Here is a 27,946-nt window from a genome sequence, read left to right on the forward strand (position 1 = left end):
TAACCCACTGAGCAGGGCCAGGGATTTAACCCAAGTCCTCATAGATACTAGTCAGGTTCGTTTCTGCTGAGCCACAAAGGCAACTCCAGGAAATAGTGTTTTAATCAGAATTCCATTCCAGGTTCAATGTCCTATTTTTAGCTTCCCCAAGAAGACATATATAAGGGCTGATAAAGTTCCTTGGCGGCATAGGAGACGAAGCCAAAATAGAATCCTCTTCATTATGAACATATGGAAATGATGAGCAACTTACAAAAAATTGAACATATGTTCACAATTTATACTTGAGCTCAAAAGAAAACACAGGAAATCTCCAAGTGCTAAAAATGAGGAAAAGAATCTCTGTCAAAACAGTTAAGTAGGAGTTCTCATCGTGGCTCAGTGGTTAACGAATCCGACTAGGAACCATGAGGTTGCAGGTTTTTGATCCCTGGCCTTGCTCATTGGGTTAAGGATCTGGCATTGCTGTGAGCTGTGATGTAGGCCACAGACACAGCTCGGATCCCTCATTGCTGTGGCGTAGGCCAGCGGCTACAGCTCCGATTAAACCCCTAGCCTGGGAACCTCCATATGCTGTGGGTGTGGCCCTCGAAAAGACAAAAAGAAAAGAAAAGAAAAAAAAACAGTTAAGTAAAATTCCAAGTCTTGGTGGCACATAATACATAGAATGCATTGTGTAAGGCCCAGAGCCATAAAGGGCTATTCCATCCCTGAAAAGGAAACGGGAAAAGCTCTCTAGGGAAACTGCAAAGAGAAAGCAAATATTCTGTTTTTCTACCTGTTGCAATGGGCAGGGAAAATATTATGCATAAAGGGGCAAAAATCCTCCCAAGTCTGTGTCCTGCACTGATATGGGGCTGGTATCTTGCTCTTCTCCAGATACAGAAATGCCAAGCCAAGCTTTCCACACAAAAACTGCTTAAAAACTTAATAAACCACCAGATCCCAGGTGAAAAACGCCTTATTATCGTAATTAACGAGGAAAAGTCAACCAACATAAATGAAAAGAATGAGCTCTCCAAGATCTGTAAATCAGCCAGCAATACTTCAGGTTACACACCTTACAACAGGGTAGAAAAAGATATGCAATAAAAAAATAACAGGGCTAAAGGGTGAGAAGGGTTGTTTTTACTTCTCCTCTGTCAGAAAAATTTAGGTTAGGCAGGGAAAATATTCAACAAATATAGAAAAAATTTGAATCACATAAATACAGCTTTGATTTAAACCAACTGATGGAGTATACTGCAACCAAAAAATAGACAATATGTATTCAAGCACAAATAAAACATTTTCAAAAATTAAACATATCTGACCACAAAGGAAGTTTAAAAAAATTGGGGAAAAAAACCCAGATATGATAAAGATCACTCTTTAAAAAAAACAAACAAACAACCACAACCCAATTGGAAGATATAACAAAAGACTGTTAAACTGAACCTCTAAAAGAACACTGGTTTGGAAACTAAAATCAAAATATACTGCCAAGTATTAACTGACTAAAGAACTCAAATCCGAATTTATGAAATATTTATAACAGCAAAAATAAAATATTAGTATAGATAAAAATTTTTAAATGCTGGTGGCTTAGCAGTAATTAGAAGGACATTTGTAGACTTAAAAATTTCTATTAAAAAAGAAAGAAATTTAATGAATTAAGAGTCTAACTGGAATAGTTAGAACATAAACAAAATAAAACCAAAAAAGATAGAAGGAAAAAATAATTTTAACAATGAGTAAAATTAATAAAAGGCACAAGCCAAAAAGAAACAAAGCCAAATGCTAGTCCCGTGGAAAGATTCATGACATAGAGAAACTTCAGACAGTATTTGTTATGACAGAAATAGAAGTATAAATAAAATTATAAATGAAAGAAAAACATAACTATAAACATAGGAAAGGTTATATATCATTAAAAATATATGTACAATCTTGTGCCAATACTTTTATGAGCAAAAGCATATAATAAACTGTTATGATGCCTACTTGAGAAGAAACAGGAAAACCCAAAAGGAATATAATGAATTTTTAAAATCAAATAAGTAGTCCACAATCTAGTAACCAATAAAGACGCCAGCCTTAGATGAATTTAAAGACAAATTTCACCAAGATTTGTTATAACCGAAAGCCCTATCTTTTATAAACTGCTTTCAAGAACAGGAAAAATTCTTCACACATTTTTATTTATTGAAAGTTTGTGTTAGTTATCTGATGCTGTGTAACAAATTACCCCAAAGTTAGTATGGGTCATTTATGCAGTTACAGCAATGTAGTTGTTCTACTGGGCTGCCTGGCTGGTGCAAAATGGCCTTAGCCACTTGTCTGGTATGTAGTGTTGGGCTTGGCTCATGTGTCTCCAGTAGGCAAGCCCATGTTTCTTCTCATATTATACCTGGGCATCAAAACATTAAGAGATCTTTTCTTTTTTCTTTTTATTTATTTATCTTTGTCTTTTTAGGGCTGCACCCATGGCACATGGAGGCTCCCAGGCTAAGGGTTGGAACGGAGCTGAAGCTGCCTGCCTATGCCACAGCCACGCCAGATCCAAGCCGAGTCTGTGACCTACACCACAGCTCATGGCAATGCCAGATCCTTAACCTGCTGAGTGAGGCCAAGAAGTGAACCTGTATCCTCATGGATGCTAGTCAGATTCCTTTCTGTTGAGCCACGATGGGAACTCCCACAGTATCTTTTCAAGCTTCTGCTTCTACAACATTTGTTAATATCTCATTAGCCAAAGTAAGTCAAATGGCCAAGCCTAGAATCAGTGTTGGAGGGAAGTACACAAGGGTACAGTTCCCTGGAAAAGTGATTTCTTAAGGGTCATTACTATAAAAATCTATGATGATGTTGCTAAGAGATCCAGACAAGAAAGTAAAATGATTAGCCAGTTTCACTTACAAATACAATTGCAAATATCTTTAAATTATTTGCAAACTCAATCCTGCACATATCAAAAAAGAGTGCATCACAATGAAGGTTTATTCTAATAATGCAATGGATTTGATAAGAGAACATTTATGGGCCTATCAGAAATAATTTCAATGGAATAGTGGCAGTAAAATCAATAAGTGGTAGGTTGAAGAGTGGGTAGGAAATGAAAATTAAAGGGATTCTAATGTAATATCTTTGAGGTATTTAGATATTTAAGATAACAGGAGAGCAATGGAAGATTAACTATAGGATGCTGCAGGACTCAGGAAAGGCACTTTTATTTTTATCATGAAAAAAGCTTGGGAGGCCTTATGTTATATTAAGTGTATTTTATTAGGTCTAAATTGATAATGCTGAAAACAAGTACAAATAGGATATCTATTTGTAAGAAGAGGACAAAATACAAAACAAGTAGGAAACTGCTTAGCCTTTTCCTGGAGAGAAGGAGGGGCACAAGTTTTTGTTCTCTCCATCATATATCTGTCTCCAGAATGATCCTTGATTCTATTCTCCTTACTTTGTGACTGCCATGGATACAGGAAGGCTGATAAAACTGTTTTTTGCAATATAATGGTTGCTATGGAGCTCTAATACGTTTTGTTATAAATATGGACTCTAAAGAACATTTATGAGTTGGTATAATAAATCAATGTAATATAACGTACTGTGAAAAGGGAATCAAATTATAAAGAAAACCTTAAAGTAGTGCCGGGTTGAAGCGTGTCTTTAGAAACTGCTAATCTAGTTATTTTATATATAAAAAAGGGGGAAGGAAAGCCAGTGAATTTTTTTTCTTTGAAATATCTCATGATGGGAATAATTTTGTTGAATTTTTATTCAACTCTTATGATTGATAAATGTTGATCTTATGTTTATATTTCCAGTATCACAGGAATCCTAACAGTAAACTGAGGAATCGCGTTTGGGGAATGGTCAATTTTGTCAACATGGTAAGATCTGATACAGTTTGAGTCAAACCAAAAACACAACTGGAAAGAAACTTTTTATTCTTAATGGCCGCACCTGTGGCATATGGAAGTTGCTGGGCCAGGGACTGAATTGAGCCACAGCTGGGACAATGTGGGATCCTTTAACCTACTGCACTGGGCTGGGGATGGAACCCATGCTTCCACAGTGACCTGAGCCACTGCAGACAGGTTCTTAACCCACTGTGCCACAGAGGAAAGAAACTCTTAGGATAGATGGATGTTTGTAGTAATCAAGATATTGAGCAGCCTAGAACACAAAAATTCACTAAGTCAACTAATTAGAAAAATTCTATTGAAAAAAGTCACAGCAACAAAATGAATCACAGCTCTAAGCTTTTGATTTTCTAAGTAAGTGACATTTAAATAAGTTTTAAATATGGGTCACTAATCACAAAATTTATAAAGCAATGTATGAAGATTTGATTATCCATCATGAATAAATCAATCCACTTTTTAAAATCACTGTACCATGACCTTGCATAGCAAAAAAGCTTTCAAGCTATAATTTACTGCCCATGTTCTGAGAGAGAAATCAGGAGAAAACGTTCAGTAAAGTGAATACTATAATCCTGTTAGAGAAGCAATACTGTGAACTGTATACTTTTTTTTAAGAGCCACACCTGTGGCATGTGGAAGTTCCCAGCCTTGGGGTCGAATCAGAGAAGAATCAGAGGTTTTTCATCAAGTTTCTTTGTTGATCATGGCAATTTACCCAATACTCTGGATGAGTCACCCTAAAATTCTGTTTCAATACAACTGTTTATAAAATGAGGCTGGACCGTTTGCTTATGTACTTCACACATTAAAATTACTTTTTTTAAATGTAAAGGAATATAGTTGTGATAAAGGATCCTTCTGCAACTTCACATTGTAAAAAATTATTTCTCATTTGACCAGATTTATAAAACCTTGGACATTCATGTGACATTGGTTGGCCTTGAAACATGGACAAATGGAGACAAAATAGAAATAGATTCAAATATAGAAACTACCTTAAAGCGTTTTTCAGCTTGGCAAGAAATAATCCTTAAAAAAAGGAAGAATTTTGATCATGTTGTATTACTCAGGTATGTAGCTGCTCTATTTTCCCGCCTATTTTATTTTATTTGCTTTTTAGGGCTGCACCCACGGCATATGGAAGTTCCTAGGCTAGGGGTCAAATTGGAGCCGTAGCTGTTCTTTTTAAAGTGGTCCAACTATAAATTTTTTTTTTTTTTTTTTTTTTTGCCACATCCAGGGCTTCTGGAGGTTCCCAGGCCAGGGCTCAAACCTGCATCACAGCAGTGCCCCTCCTGCCTCACAGGGGAACTCCTAAATGATCTTCCTGAAAGCATATCAAATTTGGATCCCTTTGATGTACACATCTACATCTGTCTTTTTAGGTAATCCAGGAATAGATCTGTTTTCACATGACAAGTGTTTTAAATGCTTAATTACAGTTCTCAAATCCTCCATGAGTTTCTATGGTTGATTAAATTTTTAAAAATTTTCAACCACAGCAAATGAATCACAGTGTTGAGTCCACTCACTATGTTACATTTTCCCCTCTGAACACTTGTAAATTTTTTCATCGTTTAAGTGGTTTTATCCAAAGTTGAGTGCAGGGTAAACAAAAGTCAAATCAAAGGGATTCTAATCCTTTTATTTATTGCTTTTTAGAAAGTACTTTTTTAGGATTTCAACTTAAGATTGCACTGACTTTTTCAATGCCTCTGAAATACCACAGGTTGAAAATGAGCTTGGTATCAACTAAAGTCATCCTTAAGCCCAGAACTCCAGGGACAATAAAAGGCACTAGCATTGTGGGGTTCACTGTAGTTCAGTCTTTGTGGCAATTGAACTAGCGTTTTTTACATCTTGTTTATAGTGGGAAGTGGCTCTACACATCTGCACAAGGAACTTCCTATCCAGGGGGCATGTGCCTGCCCTATTATTCCTCCAGTGTCGTTAAGGTGAGCTGTGTTTTATTTATGTCATATATTACTTCATCCAAAAATTTACCTTAAATTTCTATAATTTTCTTTTTTTTTTAATTTCTGTAATTTCCTATGTCCTATTGAAAAGGACCACAAATGCATTCCCACCAAAATGTCATGATGAAACTGTCATGTTTCCTTTGTTTTATTAAATCTATAGATAAATAATGAATATAAACCAGCGTTTTTCAGAGTGTAAAAGAACATCAGATGTGAATTAACATACACAGAATAGGAAAGCTCTTTCGTATAGTATTATATAGTTATTTTTAAGGACATGTGATATACCCAAAACTTGATGGCAAGTTTTGCAAGTGAGGATAGTAGTTCTTATGCTGATAAGAAAGTGTATAAACCACTTCAAATACAGCAGAGATGACCTTACCACTCACTTTCAGAAAGCATCAAACCTATGAATTGCTGACTCTCTTTGCTTATCAGATTCCCTTCCCCCAAAACAGAATCACATTAAACTAATATAGGCTGTCCACTGCAATTATCATTATAACCCCTCCAGGACACATTTTAAACATCATATGAGTAAGAGGAAATTACCAAGTTAGGGATGTTTTACCTTTATAGTAGCCTGAGAGCCCACTCCTCTTTGGAGAATTGATTGTTTTCATTAATACAGAGATCAAAACATGAAACAGAACTAAGAACAGAGGTAACAGCCAACTCTGCCTTGGATTTTACATCCCTGATCTTCTGGTCTTTGTCATGGTGGAAACCCCCTCCTCATGATTAAATAACATTATTGCCTAATGTGAGACTATAAATTGAAAACCTGAACCTCACATATTTTTATTTTTACTCCCTTTGAAAATCCAGTAGTAGAAAACAATAAAGAATCTTTATTTTTGTGTGTGGGATGTTAATAAATTTTAGCTATTTGTAAGAATGAGTCTATAGAAATGCAACGGCTATTACTAGACCACAAAAATATTAAAAAAATTCAAAATGTTAGAGATATCCAAAAGGTTATTTGTTCACCTCATTATATAACTGAATAAACTAAGATACAAGAACAGAAGACAACAAAGACCACGACCTCTCAGATAAATTACTGGTTTACCAGAAGTTAGAAACCAGGTCTCAACCACTAGTTCACAGCCTTATGTACTGCAGTGTGATATCTTACAGACATTTCTAATGCACATGTTTTTTGGCATCAGGACCTTTTACCTGACCTAAATACAATTGCGAGCAGAATGGCACATCAGTTGGGGCACAGTCTTGGAATGAAGCATGATGACTACCCATGTACCTGTACTTTGGGAAAGTGTGTGATGGATAGTGGTGGAAGGTGAGGCTCAAACAATACAGAGAATACATTTCAGTATTGGGGGAGTGGCTTTTGATTAAAACTTAGTGTTGTAGGGCCATGCTGTTATTATGTGGAACTCTTCTAATATACTCTGAAAGGTCTAGTCTAAAAGCAGGCATGGTAAGGAGTTTCCTATTTGTGACTGAATCTAACCAGCTGGCAGTTTCTCTCCTAGTGATATGGTGAGAGAAATTCTAAAATTCCATATTGCAACGATACATGACAACCAATTAGTATTGTACCAGGGATCTCAGGAGAGGAATACACTCTACATACCTTGTTTTATCACCTTTGCTATAAGCTGTCATTTACTTCAAATCTCGACTCAAATGTCATGCTCAGGAAAGCCCACCCAGCCACCCCAGCCAATTTTTTAATCCCATCCTCTTGCACACATACTCTGGCTTTATCCACCTCCCCTTCTCTCTTTGATTTGTTTTTCCTCCTTAGCACTTATTCTAATCTAACAAAGTCTATGTTTTACTTAGCTTGTGAAGTATTTTACTCCCCCACTAGAAGGGGAGCTTCGTGCGGTCAGAAGGTTTTGTCTGTTTTGTTCACTGTTATACAAAGACAGTCAAGAAAAGTTCCAGACACACACTAGGCACCTCATCAATGGTTCCAGAGGGAGTGAATGTACAACATTTCTTCATCATGCTGTGAATCACATGTGCTCAGATCCTAAGCCTTACGCATCTTTGGACTTCTTTATAGGGGGTACACACAGTGCCTTGTAGATAGTAAGAAAAGTATTGATAGATGAGTATTATATAATACTATATAAAAGTATTATATAAAATATAATATAAAAGTATTTTATATAATATTATATAAAGGTATTGCTCTTATATAGTAATGAATTAAAGTAGCTAAAGCATCCAAGTACAGTGACTGGCACAGAGTAAGATCTCAGTAACTGATGTCTAACTTTACATCATTACCTACATAATTAGCAATATCGGGGTGGGGGGCACACAATCCCACTCAGATGTTGCCAAGGCTTTAAAAGTCCGCCTGTACCCGACCATTCTATCAATAATAATGACGAGAGAGTCAAAACAAATGGAAGATAGAATGCAGGTGAGTTTCCATTTGAAGAGAAATATATCGCATCCCTAGTTGTTTAAGATAGTGCTAAATAGTTTCCAAAAATGTTTCTTGAGAACTACTTTGTGCCAGGTGCTGCGTTAACTAGTGCTTGTTTTGTTTGTTTTGTTTTTAATGTGAACATGATTCAGTCCTTGTATTGAGAAGCTTGCAATCTCACATGGATGACAGGCAAACATACAGATTATTTCAAGTGGAACAAATAAAAAGTGAGATAGGAGCAGCAGACATGATGGGTATAAACTATGGGCTTCAGCCTATGTTGGCTGTGTGTCAATAAGACATTTTATATAATAAAGAGCCCTGTTATCATTCCGCTGTAACAGTAAGGCAAGAGTAAGAAAAGTAAATGGACTTGGAATCCCTCCCCTCATTTATATTTTTTTCCCCTAAGTTCTTCGTAGAACTCTCAGAACTGTCCTACCACTAGGCATTGATAGGCTTAATATTTATTTTTAATTTATCCTATCTCTAGCATTCCTGCACTAAAATTCAGTAAATGTAGCAGAACTCAGTACCAGCAATATCTGAAGGACTTCAAGCCTACATGCATGTTCGATATTCCATTTTCTGAGAAACTAAGTGATTACCCATATTGTGGAAACAAGAAGCTGGATGATGGAGAAGAGTGTGACTGTGGCCCCGTGCAGGTATTTGCAAGTGATGTCGTCTTCAAGTTTCAGAATTTAGACATTCCTGTTGCGGCTCAGCAGATTAAGAACCTGACACAGCATTCATGAAGATGCAGGTTTGACTCCTGCCCTCACTCAGTTAAGGATCCGGTGTTGCCAAAATATGTGGCATAGATTGCAGATGTGGCTCAGATCCGGCATTTCTGTGGCTGTGGCGTTGCTGTGGCTGTGGTGCAGGCTGGCAGCTGTAGCTCCGATTTGACCCCTAGCCCAGGAACATCCACATGCTGCAGGTGGGGCCCTAAAAAGAAAAATAAATAAATAAATTCCAGAGTTTAAACTCAGCTAGATCAGCTAGAACCTAGACAGGGATGCAGCCATCAATCAACTGTGGTATGCCTGGTAAAACCTGAAGAGCTGTGATTTTTTTTTTTTTTTTAAATTGGAAACAAGCTATTGTGCAGCTTCATTACAAGGCTTCTTACCAAGTTGTGAATCGTGTGTAATGATCTTGCTGAAGGTCCAAAGCATCACATTAGCCTGGTTTATATATTAATTGGCTTTTCTTCGAGAAGGGCCCGTAGGTGTTGTTAAGTCTGATCTCTCATGCACAGTAGGAATCTGTTATACAAAATCCCCCACAGTCAGTCAGCCGAGTTTTACTCAGCACTTTTGAGGCTGGTCTCTATCCCAGTTGGCCAGTTCACATTATTAGAAAACTTAATTGAGCAGAAACCTTCTAAACTTACACATATTTATTGCAGTCTCTGGAACATTCAAAGTGAGCCTTTGAGGCATATTTTCAATTAATTCTTAATCTGATGTTCTTCAACATAGAAGCTCTTTCTTTCAAGCGCTCATCCTATAGGTAAGTGTCCTAGATAAACTGCTTCTCGAGTAATCGAGTGCTCATAAATCACCTGAGCATGTTGTTCAAGTGTGGATGCTCATTCAGTAGGCCTAGAGTGGAGCTGAGATCTTGTCCCTACCAACTTGCAAAGTTGTGCTGATGCTGCGAATCCAAGAACCACATAAAGACCACCTATGCTCTAGACATCGCACAATTCAAAAGAAGTCTAATAGGATGGCCATGAAGAGACTTCATGATCAGTGTGGAGACGGTAGACAGGTCCAGAGGTTATGGCTTCTAGTTTTCAAACCTTTCAGGTTAAACAGGAAGAGAATCTTAACTTTTTTTTTTCTTTTTAGGGCTGCACCTGCAGTATATGGAAGTTCCCAGGTTAGGAGTCAAATCCGAGCTGGTTGCCGACCTACACCACAGTCACAGCAACACCAGCTCCAAGCCATATCTGAGACCTATGCTACAGCTTGCGGCAATGTCAGATTCTTAAACCATTGATCGAAGTCAAGAATTGAACCCTTATCCTCATGGACACATGTCAGGTTCTTAACCTGCTGAGTCCCAACAGGAACTCCAAGAATGTTAACTTTGGAAAGTGACGCTTTTGCCATGTAATGTTTTACAATGGTTCTACAGTTTCGTTCTAACATTTGAAGTACCTTACATGACAGCATGCAGACCATTTTTCTGCAGTTTTAATTTTGTTTGAGTAGATAAGGTCCATCCTGCTGTTATTATCTAATGTGATTTTTTTTTTTTAAGTTTTGTCTGGAAGTTCCCTTGTGGCACAGCACTGAAGGGTTTGGCATTGTCACTGCAGTGGCTTGGGTTGCTGCTGTGGCCACGGTTTCATCCCTTCTGTGGGAACTTCCACATGCTGTGGGTGTGGCCAAAAAAAGTTCAGCCTGAAATATTTAGCATCTTGAGGGAAATATAACATCAGATCTTCAGAAGTTGTATTATCTCACATCACACCTTTAGCATGAGAAGCAGCAGGACTCCTCCAGAGAAGGAAGTCGTCAGGGGAATGAATGGGCACAAACTTTGGACTTTGTCTGCTACCATTGAGAATTCATTACCTGTGGAGTCCTGAACAGCGCAAGGGAAGGAAACCAAGTAAAAGCCCCAAACACCAGTGGCAAGCAGTAGTCTTTATCTACACTTCATAACCAAGCACCGTGCATTTGGACTTAACTCTGCAAAACAATTAAGGCTAAGTTCCACAGAAGCACAACAAATTATCTCTTCAAACAGGAGCCAAAATACAAACTGCTTCTGATCTTTAATTTCTGATTATTGCCAGGAGTGCACTAATCCTTGCTGTGATGCACGCAAATGTATGCTGAAGCCAGAATTTACTTGTGCGGAAGGAGAATGCTGTGAATCTTGCCAGGTAAGATCCCTTGCCAGGACTGGATTTCTCTCTTTTTAGTTTATTCAATATATTTATGACCCAAGAACCAGTTGACCACTGAATGACCTTACATCACATAATGCCCTTACATCAGGGCTAGGCTTCCCTGTACTCAACAGAGCTCTTCTGAGATGCTCTGACTTCTAAGCACTGGCCAGTGCTATGGTCTGGGGAATGGAGAAGCAGGGAAGCAGTGCTTGGACTCTTAGGAGTAGAGATACATGGACTAACATTATTTCTTGCTCTTTTGTAAATCATTTCCAACCCATTTCACGTCACTGGGGGCGGGGGGTGGGGAGGACTGGCATCCCAACAACAGTGAACTAAAAGGTGAAAAGGCTACACTGGAGTTGAAACCCCATACTGACTAGTACATGGAGATAGATTCCTAGGAAAGATGACTGAAAATTCAAATTCTTCTGTCCAAGGGTTTATTGACACTTCTTCTGCCACTGGCTTATAAACTCACAAAGGAAAGGAAGTGTGCCTTATTCATCTTTGACTCTTTCCAAAACCCAGCACAATTAAATGCATATTGAATGGCTGAAAGAGACTAGTCCCATGCAGTGCCCTCCAACCCTCGAGCAATGAGAGTCAGCATATTTTGTTAGTTCATCAGGAGAGAGCTGATTTCCTGGGAGTGGAGATTCTTCATTACAGTCAGGGGTTCCCAGTACATTCCCTCTGTGTGTGTGTGTGTGTGTGTGTGTGTGTGGTGGGGGTGGGGGTGGGAGAAAGGGAAGTACTAACGCAAGGGATGAAGAAGGCAAAACGAAGAGAACCCATGCTCATTTCCCCATTCTAAGTCCATTCCAGTTCTGCCCCAGTGCTAGTCTCATACTACAAACACCAGCCTGTCATTCCTAAAATTACATAAAAGGCAATAATTCTAATAATTCCCAGTGGAATGGAGAAGGAAGTCCTGATTCATCCTGATAACCTTATTTCAGGTAAATGAAATGGGTCAACCTACTTACTTCTTCCTACTTACTGAACCTCACCTGCCTGTGTCTAAGATTCAGTCTCTTCATTTTTCTTCAACAGGTGAAAAAAGCAGGCTCTCTCTGCCGACCAGCAAAAGATGAATGTGATTTTCCTGAAACGTGTACTGGCCACTCTCCTGCGTGTCCTAAGGACCAGTTCCAAGTCAATGGATTTCCTTGCAAGGATGCAAAAGGCTACTGCTTTATGGGGAACTGTCCCAGCCGGGATGATCAGTGCTCTGAATGGTTTGATAATGGTGAGAAACAGTCACACCGAAGGACTGATCAAGATAATAGCCATTATTTCTCTGTTATTATCCTTTAAGGATTGGGGGGAAAGCGTGGAGATAATGCCGTCTGTGGCATTCTTCCAAGATATCACCTGGCACCTTTCTGAATAACACCTTCAATATTCATTGATTTTAACTTTAATAGTAATTTAATATTAATTGACTTTATTAATTGACTTTAATATTTAGTCAATTTTCCTTAATTGAATATTCCTTAATTGATTAACTCAGTATGTGGGTTAAGGTATGTTTCTTTTTTATTTTCATCTTCCTTTCTAAAATATCTTCCTGAGGCCATGGGGTAGTTTTAAAAATCATTTATTTATCCCATTGTGCTTCACCACTACACAATATTGAAATTTCAATTATATTAGAAAAGTAAGGCACTTTAGGATTTGTAATATTTGTGCTTTCCTTGTTTTATTTTTATCATTCCATTTTTGGCTTCCAGAGGCAAAAGACAGTTCTGATATCTGTTACAAGATGAATAAAAATGGAAACAAATTTGGATACTGCAAAAATGAAGAACAGATATTAATTCCTTGTGAAGAAAAGTAAGTGCCTTTCAAAGAAAAGTCAATGCCCTCTAAGAGTGTTTTGCAAAATCAGAATAGCTCTTCTTCAGACAGCTGCCAGCCTCTTCCTATTGAGGAGATTAGGAAGCAAGGGAAGCAAGAAGGAAGTGAGCAAAGAGCCTGAATGGAATCAACCAGCATTTATGTTCTGTATTTTGTCATTGAAAGTCATGGAAAACAAGGAAGAAAGATGAGAAAGAGTTAAGATTCTTTAGAAGAAAGGGAGGGAAAGAAACTACAAAAAAAGAGAAAGTATCAAATGGCGGGGGGAGAATAAGTATAAAAGGGGAAAGGAGGAAGAAAGAAGGAAAGCCATAAAAAGAAGGAAAGGTAGAAGTCAAAATTGAAGGCAGAATGGCAGAATTGGGTGTTAGGTCTGTTTTTTAAAAGACACAGGCTGAACCCTATTTCCAGGTTTGTTACTGACATTGGGCAAGGGCTTCTATGTGCCCCCAAACAGGATTTAGACTGAAAACCACAGTAATGAAAATCTAGAGTCAAGTTCAAATATGCCTCTAAAATGTACTCCAACAAATGGGTAGTTGCTGAACTCCTCTTATTTCCAATTGCTGCCTACTCTGTAAAAAGGGGGTTATATCAGGAGTTCCCTGGTAGCCTAGCAGTTAAGGCATTATCATTGCTATGGCTTGGTTACTGTGTGGTATGGGTTCGATCCCTGGCCCAGGAACTTCTGCATGCTATGGGTGCAGCCAAAAAAGGGGGGCTGTTATAATAATAATTTTGTCAGAATAAACCGACCTGCTCTATGCAAGAAAGAATAAGAATAAGAAATCTGAATGTCCCGATGAAAGTTATACCAATACTAAGAAGAAACTCTTCTGTAAACTCGAGGTAATACTGACTTGTGAGACTTATAGATATATCACAAAGAAATACAATCATTTTACACCTTTGCCTACACAGCTCAGTTCCCAGTGTCTGGACTTTGTCTGCAGTTTCCCCGGCTTCTCCTGGCCTCTGACAAGCCTGAATCTAGAAAAAACTACCCAGGCCACTTCACCGCTAGCCTAGTCGCTAAAGTTCTACTGATCCCAAATGTGAGAATATACTTCTGCTTTCCTTCCCTTCAGAGATGTCAAATGCGGAAAGATATTCTGCACAGGTGGGAAGCATGCTTCCATCCTTGGAGAAGAAAAGGTCTATCACCTTAAGAAGCCTCTGACGCAGAATGTCACTGAATGCAAAACCTTTTTTTTATATCACAAATCTAAGGATTTTGGTTTGGTTGCTCCTGGAACAAAATGTGGAGAAGGAAAGGTAAGATGAAAGCCCTTTGTTTTATTACAACTTCTTGGTTCAGCCACTTTAAAATCTCTTTGGATTCTATAATTGGTTCCAGAGGGCCCATACATGGGAATGAAGAAAAAAAGTCTGCAACATTTTTTTAAATTGAACAGAGTAGCAATAGCACTATAATAAATATTCATGTTGCTTAATGTTTATTATACAAATCTTATAAATGTTATAAAGATGCTTACTTAGTATCTTATAGTAGATGTTTAATGAAATTATAGACATTTTTTAAAATTTATTTGCAGGAGTCATACAGTCTTCATTTATTTTATTCATTCAGATATATTCACTGGTCATGTACCATGATGCCAGTGACTGTGTGGGACACAGATGATGGAAAGATGTAATGAGATAAAGAAATGAATTGGAAAGTAAAAATTCAGCATGTAAAAAGGAATCAGGAATTCCTTGGTAGCTCAGTGGGCTAAGGATCTAGCATTGTCACTGCTGTGGCTCTGGTTATTGATGTGGTTCAGGTTCAGTCCCTGGCCTGGGAACTTCCTCATGCCTTGGGAAAGGCCAAAAGAAGATAATAATAATAATAATAATAATAAATAGGAATAAGAATTTAATAATTTTTGAGACCTATATTTCAAATCCATGTATTTAACCATACAGTTTCCCATTAAAATGACCAAATAAATATATAAATAGTGAGGAATAAATATTTGTGAAAATTTGGCTATATATGTATCAACCACAAGCTAGAAAGTTCAAGGATTTTCAGTAAGATGGTGTATCAGGCATCAGTTTGAAGAAAATACCAAATAATTTTCTATTCACTTCAGGTAAGGAAAATCAGCCAGAGGTACAAAGCAAAAGCATGACATCCCTTTCATAGAGTGGCAGGGTTAAACAAGGCAGTTGACAAGGGAGCTGTTAAAGCTCACTTCTTGAGTGTGCGAAGACATGCTGTGATCATGGACCACCACATCGATGCCTATTCTTTTAAGAGAAATCTTACTACAGACGCGCACCACTCACAATGGTGCCGCTTCTTAACCTAGTTCCTCATGAGTGACTCTATGCCTAGCAAATGCCAGCCTACAGACGTATCACAGAGACACTCCTTACAGAATCTGTCATCCCATATTTACATTGAGATACTATTTTGTAGACACAAGGAACTTAAAATGCATTAAAACATTTTAATTTCTCTTAGTAGTTATTTTTTCTGGGTAAATTTTACTTTGGCATAGGAAAAAAGGGCAAACATATTCCATTACCCTGGGTGCCACTTTCCTTAGTTATACTACAGAACTTACAACAGAGATAAGAAAAAGAAAATGGAAAAAAAAAGAAGAGAGAAATAAGAGAAGGAAAAAAGAGTAGCGTGTAGAGAGAATAAGAGCAGAGGAGAGAAGAGGAGAAAGGAAGGAAATTCATTTGCTCATTCATTCTCTGGTACAGAATTGCTCAAAAACTGTCTCTGCAGATATCTCTTCATTAAACATACAAAAGAGCAAAATCAAAATAAGAAACTTTTCAGTATTTTTCCTTTAGTTGAGCCTGAAATACTTGAAGAGAGGTCTACATGGGTTTTAAAACAATGTTTCTCAGTGTTTAATCATGCATAGAGAAAACTCAGAAACCTCCTTCTATAAGCATAAGGAAAAAAGGCAATGAGAATTCAATGTGGTGAACAAAGGAAACCAGTCTAAGAAATCAAAGATGGTAGTCTCCCATTTTTAAAAAGAACAAAATCCTTTAGAAAAAAAAAGGTTAAATTTACATTTGAATACTATTTAGAAGGATATTAAATCTATAAAGGTGATATACTTTGAAATCAAGAGGTGCTGCCTTCAAAGAACAAAACGAATCATAACTGCTGGTTTATATGCAATTTGGCAGTAAGCCATGGAATAGAAACTACAAAAAAAATAGTAAATTGGAAGCCAAACTTCTTAACATGGAAAAATCAGATGAAGTTTTTTTTTTAATGAAAGAAAATGAGTAAAAGCAAGAAAAACAGTCCTAAGAAATCTGATAGGTAAAGAAAACAGAATAAGATTTAAAATATAATTAAAGAAATAATAATCAAAATGTCTCTGAGCTGAGAAATGCATAACATAAAAACTCAGTACCAGGAAAAAAACATAAAATTAAATGAGTATTTAGCCTTACCTCATACTATGAAGTCAACAATAAAGAAAATGTTCCATAAGTACAAAAGAAGTCAAGTATTATTTTTCAATAAAAAAATTATCAAGTTACCATGATATTTATCTTCAACAAAAAAAATACCAGAAGATAATGCAGCAAAACCCACAGAGTTCTGGAAAACAGAAATGTGGGGACCTTAGAACCATACAATATAACCAAGCTATCATTCAGACAGTGAAGTAATAGAATGACACTCTCACACACCTTATGATTAAGACAATATCAGGGAGTTTCTGTCAAGGCTCAGTGGTTAATGAACCTAATATCCATGAGGATGCGGGTTCGATCCCTGGCTTTGCCCAGTGGGTTAAGGATCTGGTGTTGCCATGAGCTGTGGTGTATGTAGGTCACAGACTCAGCTTGGATCTTGTGTTGCTGTGGCTGTGGCGTAGGCCAGCAGCTGTAGCTCCAATTTGACCCCTAGCCTGCGAATTTCCATATGCGGTGTGTGTGGCCCTAAAAAAAAAAAAAAGACAATATCAGTAAAATTAGACAGCATTTATTTTCTGAAAAGAAAAAAGCCTATACATGCTACTGTATAAAATAGATGATTAACAAGTACCTACTGTATAGCTCAGGGAAATCTTCGTCATAGTTTGCAGTAAGTTATATGGGAAAAAAGAATGGATGTGTGTATATATATATATATATATATATATATATATGGCGAATTCACTTTGCTGTACACTTGAAACTAATACAACATTAAGTCAACTGCAATAAAATATTTTAAAAAGGAAAAATAGTCAAGCACTCCGGCCAACTGAAAAAAATGAATTTAATTGAAGTAATATCTGCACTTTCATATTTACTGCAACATTAGTCACAATAACCAAGATAAGGAAACAACTTAAATGTCCTCAAATAGGTGAATGGATAAAGAAAATGTGATTTCATATATATTATATATGTACACACATATATATATACAAATGTGACATATATATTTTATATATTATATAAATGAATATTATCTAGTCTCAAAAAAAGGAAATCCTGTCATTTTCAAGAACGTGGATAAACTTGGAGATTTCACTTAACGCTAAGCAAAATAAGCCTAATACAGAAAGACAAAGACTGTATAATCTCACTTATACGTGAAATCTATAAGAATCAAGTCACAGAAGTAGGAAGTAAGTAGAGTGATGGTTGCCAGGGTGGGGGTTGGGGGTAGGGAAAACAGGGAGATGTTGGTTAAAGGGTACAAACTTTCCATTATAAAATGAATAAATTCTGGAGATCTAATGTAAAGCATGGTGACTATAGCTAACAACACAATAATGTGTACTTGAAATTTGCTGAGACAGTAGATCTTAGGTGTTCTCATGACAAAAAAAAGTAACTATTTGGGGTGATGGATGTGTTAATTAGGTTGTTTGTGGTAGTCACTTCACAGTGCATAAGTACGTAAAATCATTACGATATATCCTTTAAATACATACAATATTTGTCAATTATATCTCGACAGAGTTGGAAAAACATTTCTAGAGTTAGCTTTTTTAGAAGTAGCTAACAAATAAATGAACTCAGATAAGCCAGGCAATAACCACAAGAAAAAACCAACAGTAAGTTGGTCGTAAAACTCACCAAAATTAAAAAAAAAAAAAAAAGCGGGCAATATTTGAAACAAAGGTGACAAGTACAAATAAGATGAATTGATATTGACAAAACGCCCAATCAGCAACTGTAGCATAACAAACATGGATCCTTATCAAGTCAGAAGAAAACCTGATAGAAATAATAGAAGAAATTGCTGCAATTACAGTGGCAGAACTGTGGATAGATTAACACTTGGAAGAATGAATAAGGACCTAGACAAATAAAATAAATAATATGTTTATATAACGATTTCTGATATAGAGTACCATTTTCAAATATCCATTGAACATTTACAGAGGATTCCTTCTTCCACAGAAGATTCTACTTGTGGTTTTTTACAACAGAATAAATGATGTAAGTTCTAAAAGCAAGTCATTCTAGTTCATATTGGTACTTCATTTCTAGGTGTGCAGCAACAGTGAATGCGTGACTATTGAAAAAGCCTACAATTCAACCGATTGTCCCTCTCCGTGCAATGAGAATGCTGTAAGGTTTGACTCCTTTTTCAATTAATGTTTTATCAGTCATTTATTTACATAAGACTTCCTTCCTGAGCCTGTGTTCATGTGCAGGCACATGACGGTGGTGTATGTATGTATGTACAGTGATTTTTTTTAATCAAATGTGTGTTATGGGTCCATTTTTTTTGCCCTCTCATCATTGATCCAAAGAGCCAAACCAAGTATTATACATAGATAATGCCAGTACTGCAAGTACATGTCTTATCATTGGACTGGTAATCTGGAAACCCAGCAACTTATGTAAATATGAAGTTTAAACCTAAAGTTTAAAATTGGATCTATCATAATTGCATTTACAGTTAAACTATACCAATATCAACATTCACCTAAAGCTTTTGAGAAGAGCAATAAAGACAAATTTTTTTTTTCACTCAGTTAACACTGTTCAATACTAGCGACACCTAGCTGTTTGCTTTTGTGGGTAACATCTTTCCTAAGCCAAATGAATCAGTAACACTCATATAGAGTGGTACTCCTTAGATACTTTATGGATATATTAAATTTTAAAAGTTTCATAACAACCTTAAAAGATGACTACTAGTGGTGAATTAGTCACACTGATGATATGTGCAAGGAAACGCTGAGATTTCAATACACAAAGAGTTTGAGTTCCTAACTATTACACAATGGACCTTGCTGAACTAAACATGATGCCACCCCCTTTTTCCCACATTATTATTATCCCACTATTACTAAGCCTTATTTGAGTCTCCTCCGTGGCTATGATATGTCCAACTCTAGCAGGGTCTGTGCATATAATAGTATTAGCGGCTCCTGGAAAGAAAAATCACACCATTTGATTCATCTGGTTTTGAATTTGTCAGAAGCATTCTCTTGTTCAAAGGCCATCTTCAAACATAGCTGCTCCTTGCATTTTTGTCTGCTTATTGTTCCCAACATCGATTCTGGTAGGCAGTTTTGTGAATTAATTAATAAAAAGTTCATGAGTGTGCGGGTGTGTGTATCTATGTGTGTGCATTTGATGAAAAGCTAATACAAGCTAAATGAGGTGCAAAACACAACTCGTGTCAGTCATTTGATAAATGATAGGATTGATGGCTTTTCCAGGTGGATGACGGTGATCTCGGGTGCCAGTGTGAAGGAGTACAGGCATCTGTGGACTGGGAGGAAACCTTAAATGTTACCAGTGAGCATCCTAGATTAATATAATATCTTGCATGTATCAAAAGCCTAGCCAGTGAGAATGCTTTTTGCTTATATGCTAATTCTACCACATATATGTTATATTTCTGTATGAATGTGTATGGTCTTTTTGTTGTTTTGCATATTTAAATACCCAAGTTTGAATTTACTACAATGGCTTTTTAGAATGAATGTGTCTTCTTCTAGTTAAAGTTAGACGAGTTCTTCTAAGAACCCATAACACAGTACGGCCTTTTCTATAGACAGTCAACAATGGACAAATTCTCCTGCTGATTGTGATTCCCTTAAACATAATGGAATCTTGTATGGATGGTCAATTGCCAATATAGATAATAATTTGTACAGTATTTTGGTCTTTTACCCTATTTAAAAAAAATAACTGTGGGCGGCGGGGAGTTCCTGTTGTGGCTCAGCAAGCTAAGAACCTGACTAGTATCCATGAGGATGTGCTCAGTTGATTAAGGATCCGGCATTGCCACAAGCTATGGTGTAGGTCCCAGACACAGCTCAGATCTGGTGTTGCTGTGGCTGTGGCATAGGCCAGCAGCTACAGATCCAATTTGACTCCTAGCCTGAGAACTTCCATATGCTGCAGGTGCTGCCCTAAAAAGAAAAAAAAAAAAAATGGAGGAGGGGGAATCAAAGTTCTTTCAGGAAAGAAGAAGCAGGATTGTATCACCAGTTAAATGTTATTATTCTATGGCCCTGAAGTTGCTGTCCTGGCTGCAGCTCATGTTTTTTAATTTGCAGATATCTCCATCCTGGTGGTTGTACTCATCCTGGTTATTATTGGTGTTCTGTCTGCTGTATTATTAATTCGTTACCAAAAATGTATTAAGTTGAAGCAAGTTCAAAGGTAGGTCTATATTCTATATGTGTTGAAGGGACCGATAGTGAGACTGCGTAAGCTTGGTGGCCATAGAGGATGCTTGATGGGAGAAAAGTAGATGCTCTTACTGAAGATCAAGTATGAGGAGTAGTAAGTCTAGATTTTACATACTTTGTTCTCATTCAAATGCTTATCCCAAAGGCTCCCAAACTTTGCTGCACCTTGGAATCACAGGGGATTTTTTTTAAATACTAATTTTGGTTCCTCCCTCAGATTTAATTGTTACAGGGTATAAATGAGTATCTGTCTTTTAAAAATCTCCTAGCCGATATAATATTAACCCTAGGCTTATCCCATAGCCAGTGTCGATATTCAGTTTCCTTCTTAACAGACCGCCTAGCGAAGCACTGGGAGTGGAAAATAAAGGATACACTGGTGATGAGCAGCAGACAAGAACTGAGCCCATCTTACCTGACATTCATCCCCTACATGTAAGAAAATATCATTTATAACTTTTTCAGCTTACCCTGAGATTTCCCCATATGAAAACGCAGAATGCTAATATCAGGTTTAAATAAGAAAATGTATGTAAATGCATTTAGCACAGTGTTTGGAATATATTTAGCACTTAATATGTGTTAATTATCTACTATGCCTCGTGCGCTGCACTGTCGCAGTTTCTTTCCTAATTACATTTTCTTTAAATTAATATGCAAAACAGTTGCACTCCCAGAGAAAGGAGACAAGTGAAGGTAGCCTGAGCATGCGATCAATGATAAATTGTCACCAGAGATTTATAGAGCCTGGGGCATATGTGTTACTTCTAAAACACAAAATCCTGAAGGGCTTTTGACTTTAGTTAAATGAGGGAACTCAGAAAATAAGCTTACTGAATATTTGTTAAGTACATGAATGAATTTAATTCACCATATACTGTATTATAAATATAGACAGTTTAGGAGAGTTTGGGTCCTCAAATCTCTTGTTGATGTTTTTTGTATTATTTGGCATGAAATTATAGAAGTAATAATGATTTAGCTGATGCCGGTTTGTTACATTAGTTACCTGTCAAAGGCCAGTTCTCAGCAAAACTGTGGTTTGAGAAAACCGTGTTTGGTGTCCTCTCCCGGTTGCAATTAGGATGCTTGGTTAGTTTTTCCCTCTGGCACCCAGTGCTTCTCCTGGATCCTGTTTCCCCTGAACCATGCTTTCTGGTTGTATTGACATCTAATGGGGGTTAGCAGAAAACATTTCAAAGAGAGTAACTTCAGCCAGGCATATCTGTATTACAATAGTGAGTTCTGGAAATCCTCAAAGACTGCCAGGATCCAAAGGGATGTAGCTGGTTGTGGAATTTCAGGCATGCAGACCATTAGAGATACTAAAATTTGGAGGCTAGCAGACTGGACTTGTGCTCCTCAGATCATAACCTGTGAAGAAACTCCCACTCTTCTCCCATGCATGTTGCCGTAGAGGTAAGTTCTCAGGCTCATCCATCACAGAACAGCCCAGGCAACAACATGGTCTTCATGAGTTTCAATATTTGCACATTTACTAGGACTGTATACTAGAGAAGACCAAGAAAACTTATTGTGTAGGCTTGAGAAATGGTCATATTTGTTTGAGAACTAACTACAGGTTGATAGTATCTTTTTTTTCCCCAGCGAAGAACCGCGGATTCCCTGGCGAGACTTCCAACCAGCTTCTCGAGTCCGCACTACATCACGCTGGTAAGGACGGTCCCTGGGCCCCTTTGTGTTGGTTGTATGAGTCTGTGTCCAGTCCACTGATCATCCAAACCGCTCCTCATTTCCTTGAAAAGGTCCAATCAGAGAACCCAGCTCTCCGATCTGAGACACAAATAGGAACTTCTTCTCAGCAGGGCAGGGATTAGGGTGATCAGTGAGTCTTGTGAGTGCTCAGTCAGATACTGTCTTTATGTGAAATAGTGAGTGTTCATCATGAATTCCTGGTAATTAGTCCTGACTTCAAAAAAATTTTTTTTGGCTGTGCCCATGGTATGTGGAAGATCTTGGGCCAGATCTTTAACCTACTAGGCCACCAGGGAAATCCAGTTCTGATTTTTTTTTAAAAAACCAACACATTTACATATTATTTACTGTGATTACAGAGTCTGTACCCCTTAAATGTTTCCCCTGAGACCAAAGTCTCCCTCACCTCATCCTCCTCCCTGCCCCGGTTCTTGGGCATCAAACCCAGTGATGGCTTCCTTGATCAGCAGAGGAGGTATGTTCCCTATATCAATATTGATGGGAGAGAAATAAACTCGCTAACTTAACACACACTTGCATGAGCAATGGAGCCAAACAAAAAAGATATCACAGGGTCTCTAAAATCACCTGAATCTCTATCTACATCTGTAGCCCCAAGGTCACAGAGGTGAAAGCACCAAGATTCTCAGCTTTATCCTTGTAAAATCAGCATTTCTCATTATGCTTTTTTATAAATGGTGAGAAGGCTGTGATTAAGACAGTTTTCAGTCTGTGGTTCCACAGAATCCTCCTCCAGAACAAAAGGATCTCAGAATGTGCTATACAATCAGGGTGGCGTGGAATGCCCTGCTCAGCTAGTACAGGCTGATCTCTCTCTCTCCTTTTTTTTTTTTTTTTTTTGGTCTTTTTAGGGCTACACCTGCTGCATATGGAAGTTCCCAGGTTAGGGGCCAAATCAGAGCTACAGCTACCAGTATACATCACATCTACAGCAACACCAGATCTGAGATGTGTCTGCAACCTACACCACAGCTCACAGCAACACCAGATCCTTAACCCATGGAGTGAGGCCAGGGATCAAGGCCTCGCCCTCAAGGATACACCTCCAGTTTGTTCCTGCTGAGCCATGACAAGAACTCCCAGGATTTTACTGGGATTTCAACTGAGATTTTTTTTTTAATATAAGCTCTAGTACTTGAAAAATATTTGGAAATCTTTTGCCAAATACAGTGTTGGAGAGAGTCACAACAAGGCTAACAAGAAAAAATCATTTCTGACAAACTTGACCTAATCAGAACTTTCTCCATCCCCCCAGCCACGCCCCCTCCATCCCCTAGCTATCTACAGTCTTAAGAGTTTTCATGCATCGAGAAGAGGTGGTCTGTGTGTATATGTGCTCATGCATATGTGTGTCTATGTACGATGTCTAGTTCTGTTCCTGAAATAGCAAAATCTATTTATTATAGAAACCTGCAAGTAAAGAACCAAGAGGAACTGCAGATCCCAATCCAAGTGCTAAAGTGGTAGGTTTCTATGACTGATGATCTCCTTTGAAAAGTTTTTAAATACTAGTCTCCTTTTGTGTTTTTATCTACTCATTGATTGGTGAGATCCTCTGTTCCCATTAAAAGATGAGGGTGCTTGACATTGTTTGATCTGATTACATTTCTAACAGATAACTCAGCAGTGCATGTTTTAGTCCAAGAGTTTTCAACCCCATCAAAGGAGCAAGCTAGAATTCAACGGTGTCAGAGTCTGGATAGATTTTAGAAATAACAACAAAAATAAAATTTCTTTCTCAAGCTTTTCTTGGCTAGAGGATAATACCCACGGATTCTCATGAGGTATTTTAAAGGACATAATTGCATTGGTAATAGTGAAAAGGTATCATTTCTAATAGGATAGTTTTTTTTTCATAATTGGTTTACCAAAGTTTGTTACTAATGCATCAATAACTGACTATATTCGAGGGATGATTTTACTTTTGAAGTATTATATCTAATGGTAGAAATTTGATCAAAAAAATTGATTTTTTTTTTTTTTTTTTGCCAAAGAGAGATGCAATGAGCACTGTTTGGCTACATTTCAGAGTTTTTGTTTTCATTCCTTCATTCATCCGTTCATTGACTTTTTTTGAGTCCCTAAAATGTACCAGGTTAATAGGAAGCTTTCCCCCACAAGGCATTCTTTCAAGAAGTCCTGCCCGACACACTTTCCCTATTGGGATGGAGGAGGAAAGGCATTTCTAGTGGTCCCCCCCACTCCACAAGGATGGGGAGTAGAAAAGATGCACCTTAGTTCAAGCAAAGGGTCTGGCTTCCTGTAATGAAAAACAAAACGATTTCCTTTCTTTTGTGATAGGCTTGTCGATTCTATAATAATTGGGTAATTAGCCATGGCTGATGAGATCTGAGAAGTGTGGATAAACGTAGTACAACAGAATCCAGAAAGGTTACTGTAATTAGTAGATATAAATGAGTCACTGAAATATAACGTGCTTATAGATTTTACAGGAAACAATTTACTTTTAACCATCTGTTTTCATTTAGAGCTTGAAACTGGATATTCAAAATGGCCGTGCAAGGCTAAGCTGAAGATTCTGGATGTAAAATCTTTGTAACCTTCTCTTGATATCTTCCACACAAATTTCTAGTCGTTTTTCAAATGTTCTTTATCTAGACAGAAAATGCTAAAGAGAAACCACATCTTCCTGAAAAATTTACCTGTAGAATTCACAATCTATGGGGCAGACATATGCTACAAGAAAAGTCTGTCGTTTTTCAAATGCTTTTTAGCTTAAAATAAAAATAAACAGTCTCCTTGCATAGTTTTCTTACATAATGTTAATTATTTAAAAAAAGAGTCAAAAAAAAAAAAAAGCCCAAACTTTTGCCACAGGTGCGACCCTGAAAAGACATACACACACACACACACACACACACACACACAAAAAGAGTCAAAACTTAGAGGATGGTAAATTACAACCTTGAGTCTAAGAATCAAAATATCTCTTATAAGAGGTTATTTCCTTAGGAGCATAAAAAGGCTTACCTTAATTTGAACCTGATGTAATTACCATTAAGTATGGTTTAAATGACATTCTCTCCTGAAGAAATGCCAAGGAAATCTGTTCAGGAAGCATCAGATTCTACCAGTTAATTAAAAGGTAAATGGCTGTCCCGTACATTTCCTACTAGTGAAATGTAGTGAAGGAGGCAAAACAATAGTCACCTTTTTTTGGGTTAGTAGATGCAAACTATTGCATTTGGAATGGATAAGCAATGAGATCCTGCTTGTATACAACAGGAGACTATATCTAGTCACTTATGATGGAACATGATGAATGATAATGTGAGAAAAAGAATGTGAATGAATATACATACATATGTAATTGACAAAACATATATATGAAATTGACAAAACAATATAAGTCAACTATAATAGAAAAAATAAAAACAAAACAAAACAAAAAAATAATCACCTTAACTACAAAGTTTCTTACACTTTTGGTGGCAGCAAGAGAGGACATGAAATGCTCCTAGTAATTCTAAATGCCTAGAATTTAATTCCAAAATCCTAAATTTTTAGAATTCCTCAAGAGCTTTTCAGAAAAGTCAGAGTTACAAGAATTTCAGAAAATTAACTTCAGCAGAGAAGAAATATGATTCCCACATAGGGCTTTTGAGATGCTTGCAATATTTGGGTTGGAGCACTTCCTGGGCAATTTCTATGCTGGCTCCACCCCTCCCTGTCAGGTGGTTATGATGCCTGGGGCTGTCCTGGGAATGCTTTTAGCTCTTTCTTATTTGGGTGCTTCTCAGAGTGTTCTCTTGTGTTCTCTATGTTCTTTTTTGTTCACTGCCAAAGCTACCTGCAATTATTTTTTCATTTACTGAAGTAAAGTTTTCAAGTGCTAAATGCAAATTTCCTGATTCAATTAAATAAAGGCTGCAAATCAAGGAAGAAAGCTCGTTGTTCTTGGTGTATTATTGCTGCTATGCTGACTGGTCGATGGGAGGAGGGAATGAAATCCACAAAGGACAGCAGTGACTCAGCACTTTAGACCTGGTGTGCTTTTGATAAGCCTCCGAGGTTCTAATTAAAACCACTCCTTTAAGAAAGGATACTGATAAATGCATGCATAAAGTAAAATATGCTACTTGAAATACTTTATGTAAATTTTTGAAAAAAGAAATTCCATATCATCTATACCAGCCTCATGAAAGCAAACAATAACCCTCTGACATCCAAAATGAAGACTTGTTCACCTATCTGTAGTCACCCGAACAGTACATGTGCTGATGAACAACATACATTTTGGTGATACTTTAGTCCCCTTTTAAAAGAATTATTTCCTTGAATTGTTATTTTCCTTATCGTTCCCATATCTCTTTCAGAAAACTTCCCATCATCACTCACTTTCTCCACCTTCGGCTTCACATCATTTAACTACTAACGTCCAATGATTTTTTTTTTTTTAATTTCTTCTCTCTCTCTCCAATTATAAACATGTCTCAGATTCCCTAAGGCCCCCTGCTTCATTGCTTCCTGCCTAGATCATCACTCAAGGTTCCAGTACTGTCTATAGATTAGGAAGCATCTTCACAGCTACCCCCATAGTGGTCCCCTTGTTGGCCTAGTTTTGTCCCTGGTTAAAAAGCCAATTATGATTTCATAGACCAAATGTTTTTGGCTTTTGTCACTTGCCAGGGTTTGAATCCTTCCCCTTGAACCCACATCCACTGGCAGGACTCCTTTTAGGAATGGACCCACCTGCCTTCCACCTCAGACCCCATGGATGCCCAGCTGTGAATAAATAACACTTCCTAGTGCTGGTATTTGCCTCGACTTACATGGAGTCTGGTACAGCTTGGGATGCTGTGTCTTGGGGTGTTGGGTCGTCCTCTACAGCCAGGTCATGTGCCCTCTGCCCTGAACAGAAGCAGATGTTTCTGGAAACTCATGAAGCTGGGGTTTTAGGGCCCATCACACATACTGCTCCTTCCAGGACCTTTTATCTAATTTTGTATTTACATTTTTTAATGACATCGGTGGACTGGTTTGGGTTGGGGAGCTCAAACAATTTATCAGGAGAAGTATAGGAAACAAAGAGGATAGGGACGCATCTTTGTTAGGTTGAGGCTATAGTCACAGGGAGGGCAAGAATGCACCAGAGTGAAATGGGTCGAGGGCCATGTGGGCCTGAGAGAAGCATGGAAGGTTTGATGAGCCCCTCTCAACTTCCCAGCTGACCAGGGAAAGACCTGCCTGGGGATGAGTACCTTAGAGAGTGGCGTGGAGAAGAAAATCCAAAACAAAAGTGAAATCAAGCTGAACTTTGACTATGCTCCTCAAACCATAGACAGATTAAACAGCTGAAGGCCAAAGGGTTATGGGCTCCCAGAGTCTGACCAAAACCTCTGCTCAAGGCCCAAAACCTCTGACTGATGAGTGATGCAGAACCAGGAAAACCCATAGAAAATGATATGAAATATAAAAAGAAGTCAAACTGAGCAGAGACATTAGTGGCCGTACCT

At 37.7% G+C, this 27,946-nt stretch overlaps 1 protein-coding gene across 1 annotated transcript in view; it reads left to right on the forward strand.

The window, feature by feature from the left end:
* ADAM7 (ADAM metallopeptidase domain 7) overlaps positions 1 to 25,242 on the forward strand; it is a 42,004-nt gene extending 16,762 nt beyond the window's left edge. The window contains exons 9-24 of the mRNA XM_047761382.1: positions 3,816 to 3,881; positions 4,818 to 4,987; positions 5,788 to 5,872; positions 7,072 to 7,202; positions 8,806 to 8,980; positions 11,128 to 11,217; positions 12,283 to 12,478; positions 12,963 to 13,065; positions 14,178 to 14,364; positions 18,568 to 18,648; positions 19,752 to 19,830; positions 20,598 to 20,703; positions 21,068 to 21,167; positions 22,341 to 22,406; positions 23,876 to 23,932; positions 24,959 to 25,242. Of these exons, the coding sequence (XP_047617338.1) occupies positions 3,816 to 3,881; positions 4,818 to 4,987; positions 5,788 to 5,872; positions 7,072 to 7,202; positions 8,806 to 8,980; positions 11,128 to 11,217; positions 12,283 to 12,478; positions 12,963 to 13,065; positions 14,178 to 14,364; positions 18,568 to 18,648; positions 19,752 to 19,830; positions 20,598 to 20,703; positions 21,068 to 21,167; positions 22,341 to 22,406; positions 23,876 to 23,932; positions 24,959 to 25,003 (1,737 nt within the window). The 3' untranslated portion in view covers positions 25,004 to 25,242. The remainder of the gene's footprint in view (positions 1 to 3,815; positions 3,882 to 4,817; positions 4,988 to 5,787; positions 5,873 to 7,071; positions 7,203 to 8,805; positions 8,981 to 11,127; positions 11,218 to 12,282; positions 12,479 to 12,962; positions 13,066 to 14,177; positions 14,365 to 18,567; positions 18,649 to 19,751; positions 19,831 to 20,597; positions 20,704 to 21,067; positions 21,168 to 22,340; positions 22,407 to 23,875; positions 23,933 to 24,958) is intronic.
* The last annotated feature ends 2,704 nt before the right edge of the window (positions 25,243 to 27,946 follow it).

Source organism: Phacochoerus africanus, chromosome 15, assembly GCF_016906955.1.
Source record: "Phacochoerus africanus isolate WHEZ1 chromosome 15, ROS_Pafr_v1, whole genome shotgun sequence".
Taxonomy (NCBI): Eukaryota; Metazoa; Chordata; class Mammalia; order Artiodactyla; family Suidae; genus Phacochoerus; species Phacochoerus africanus.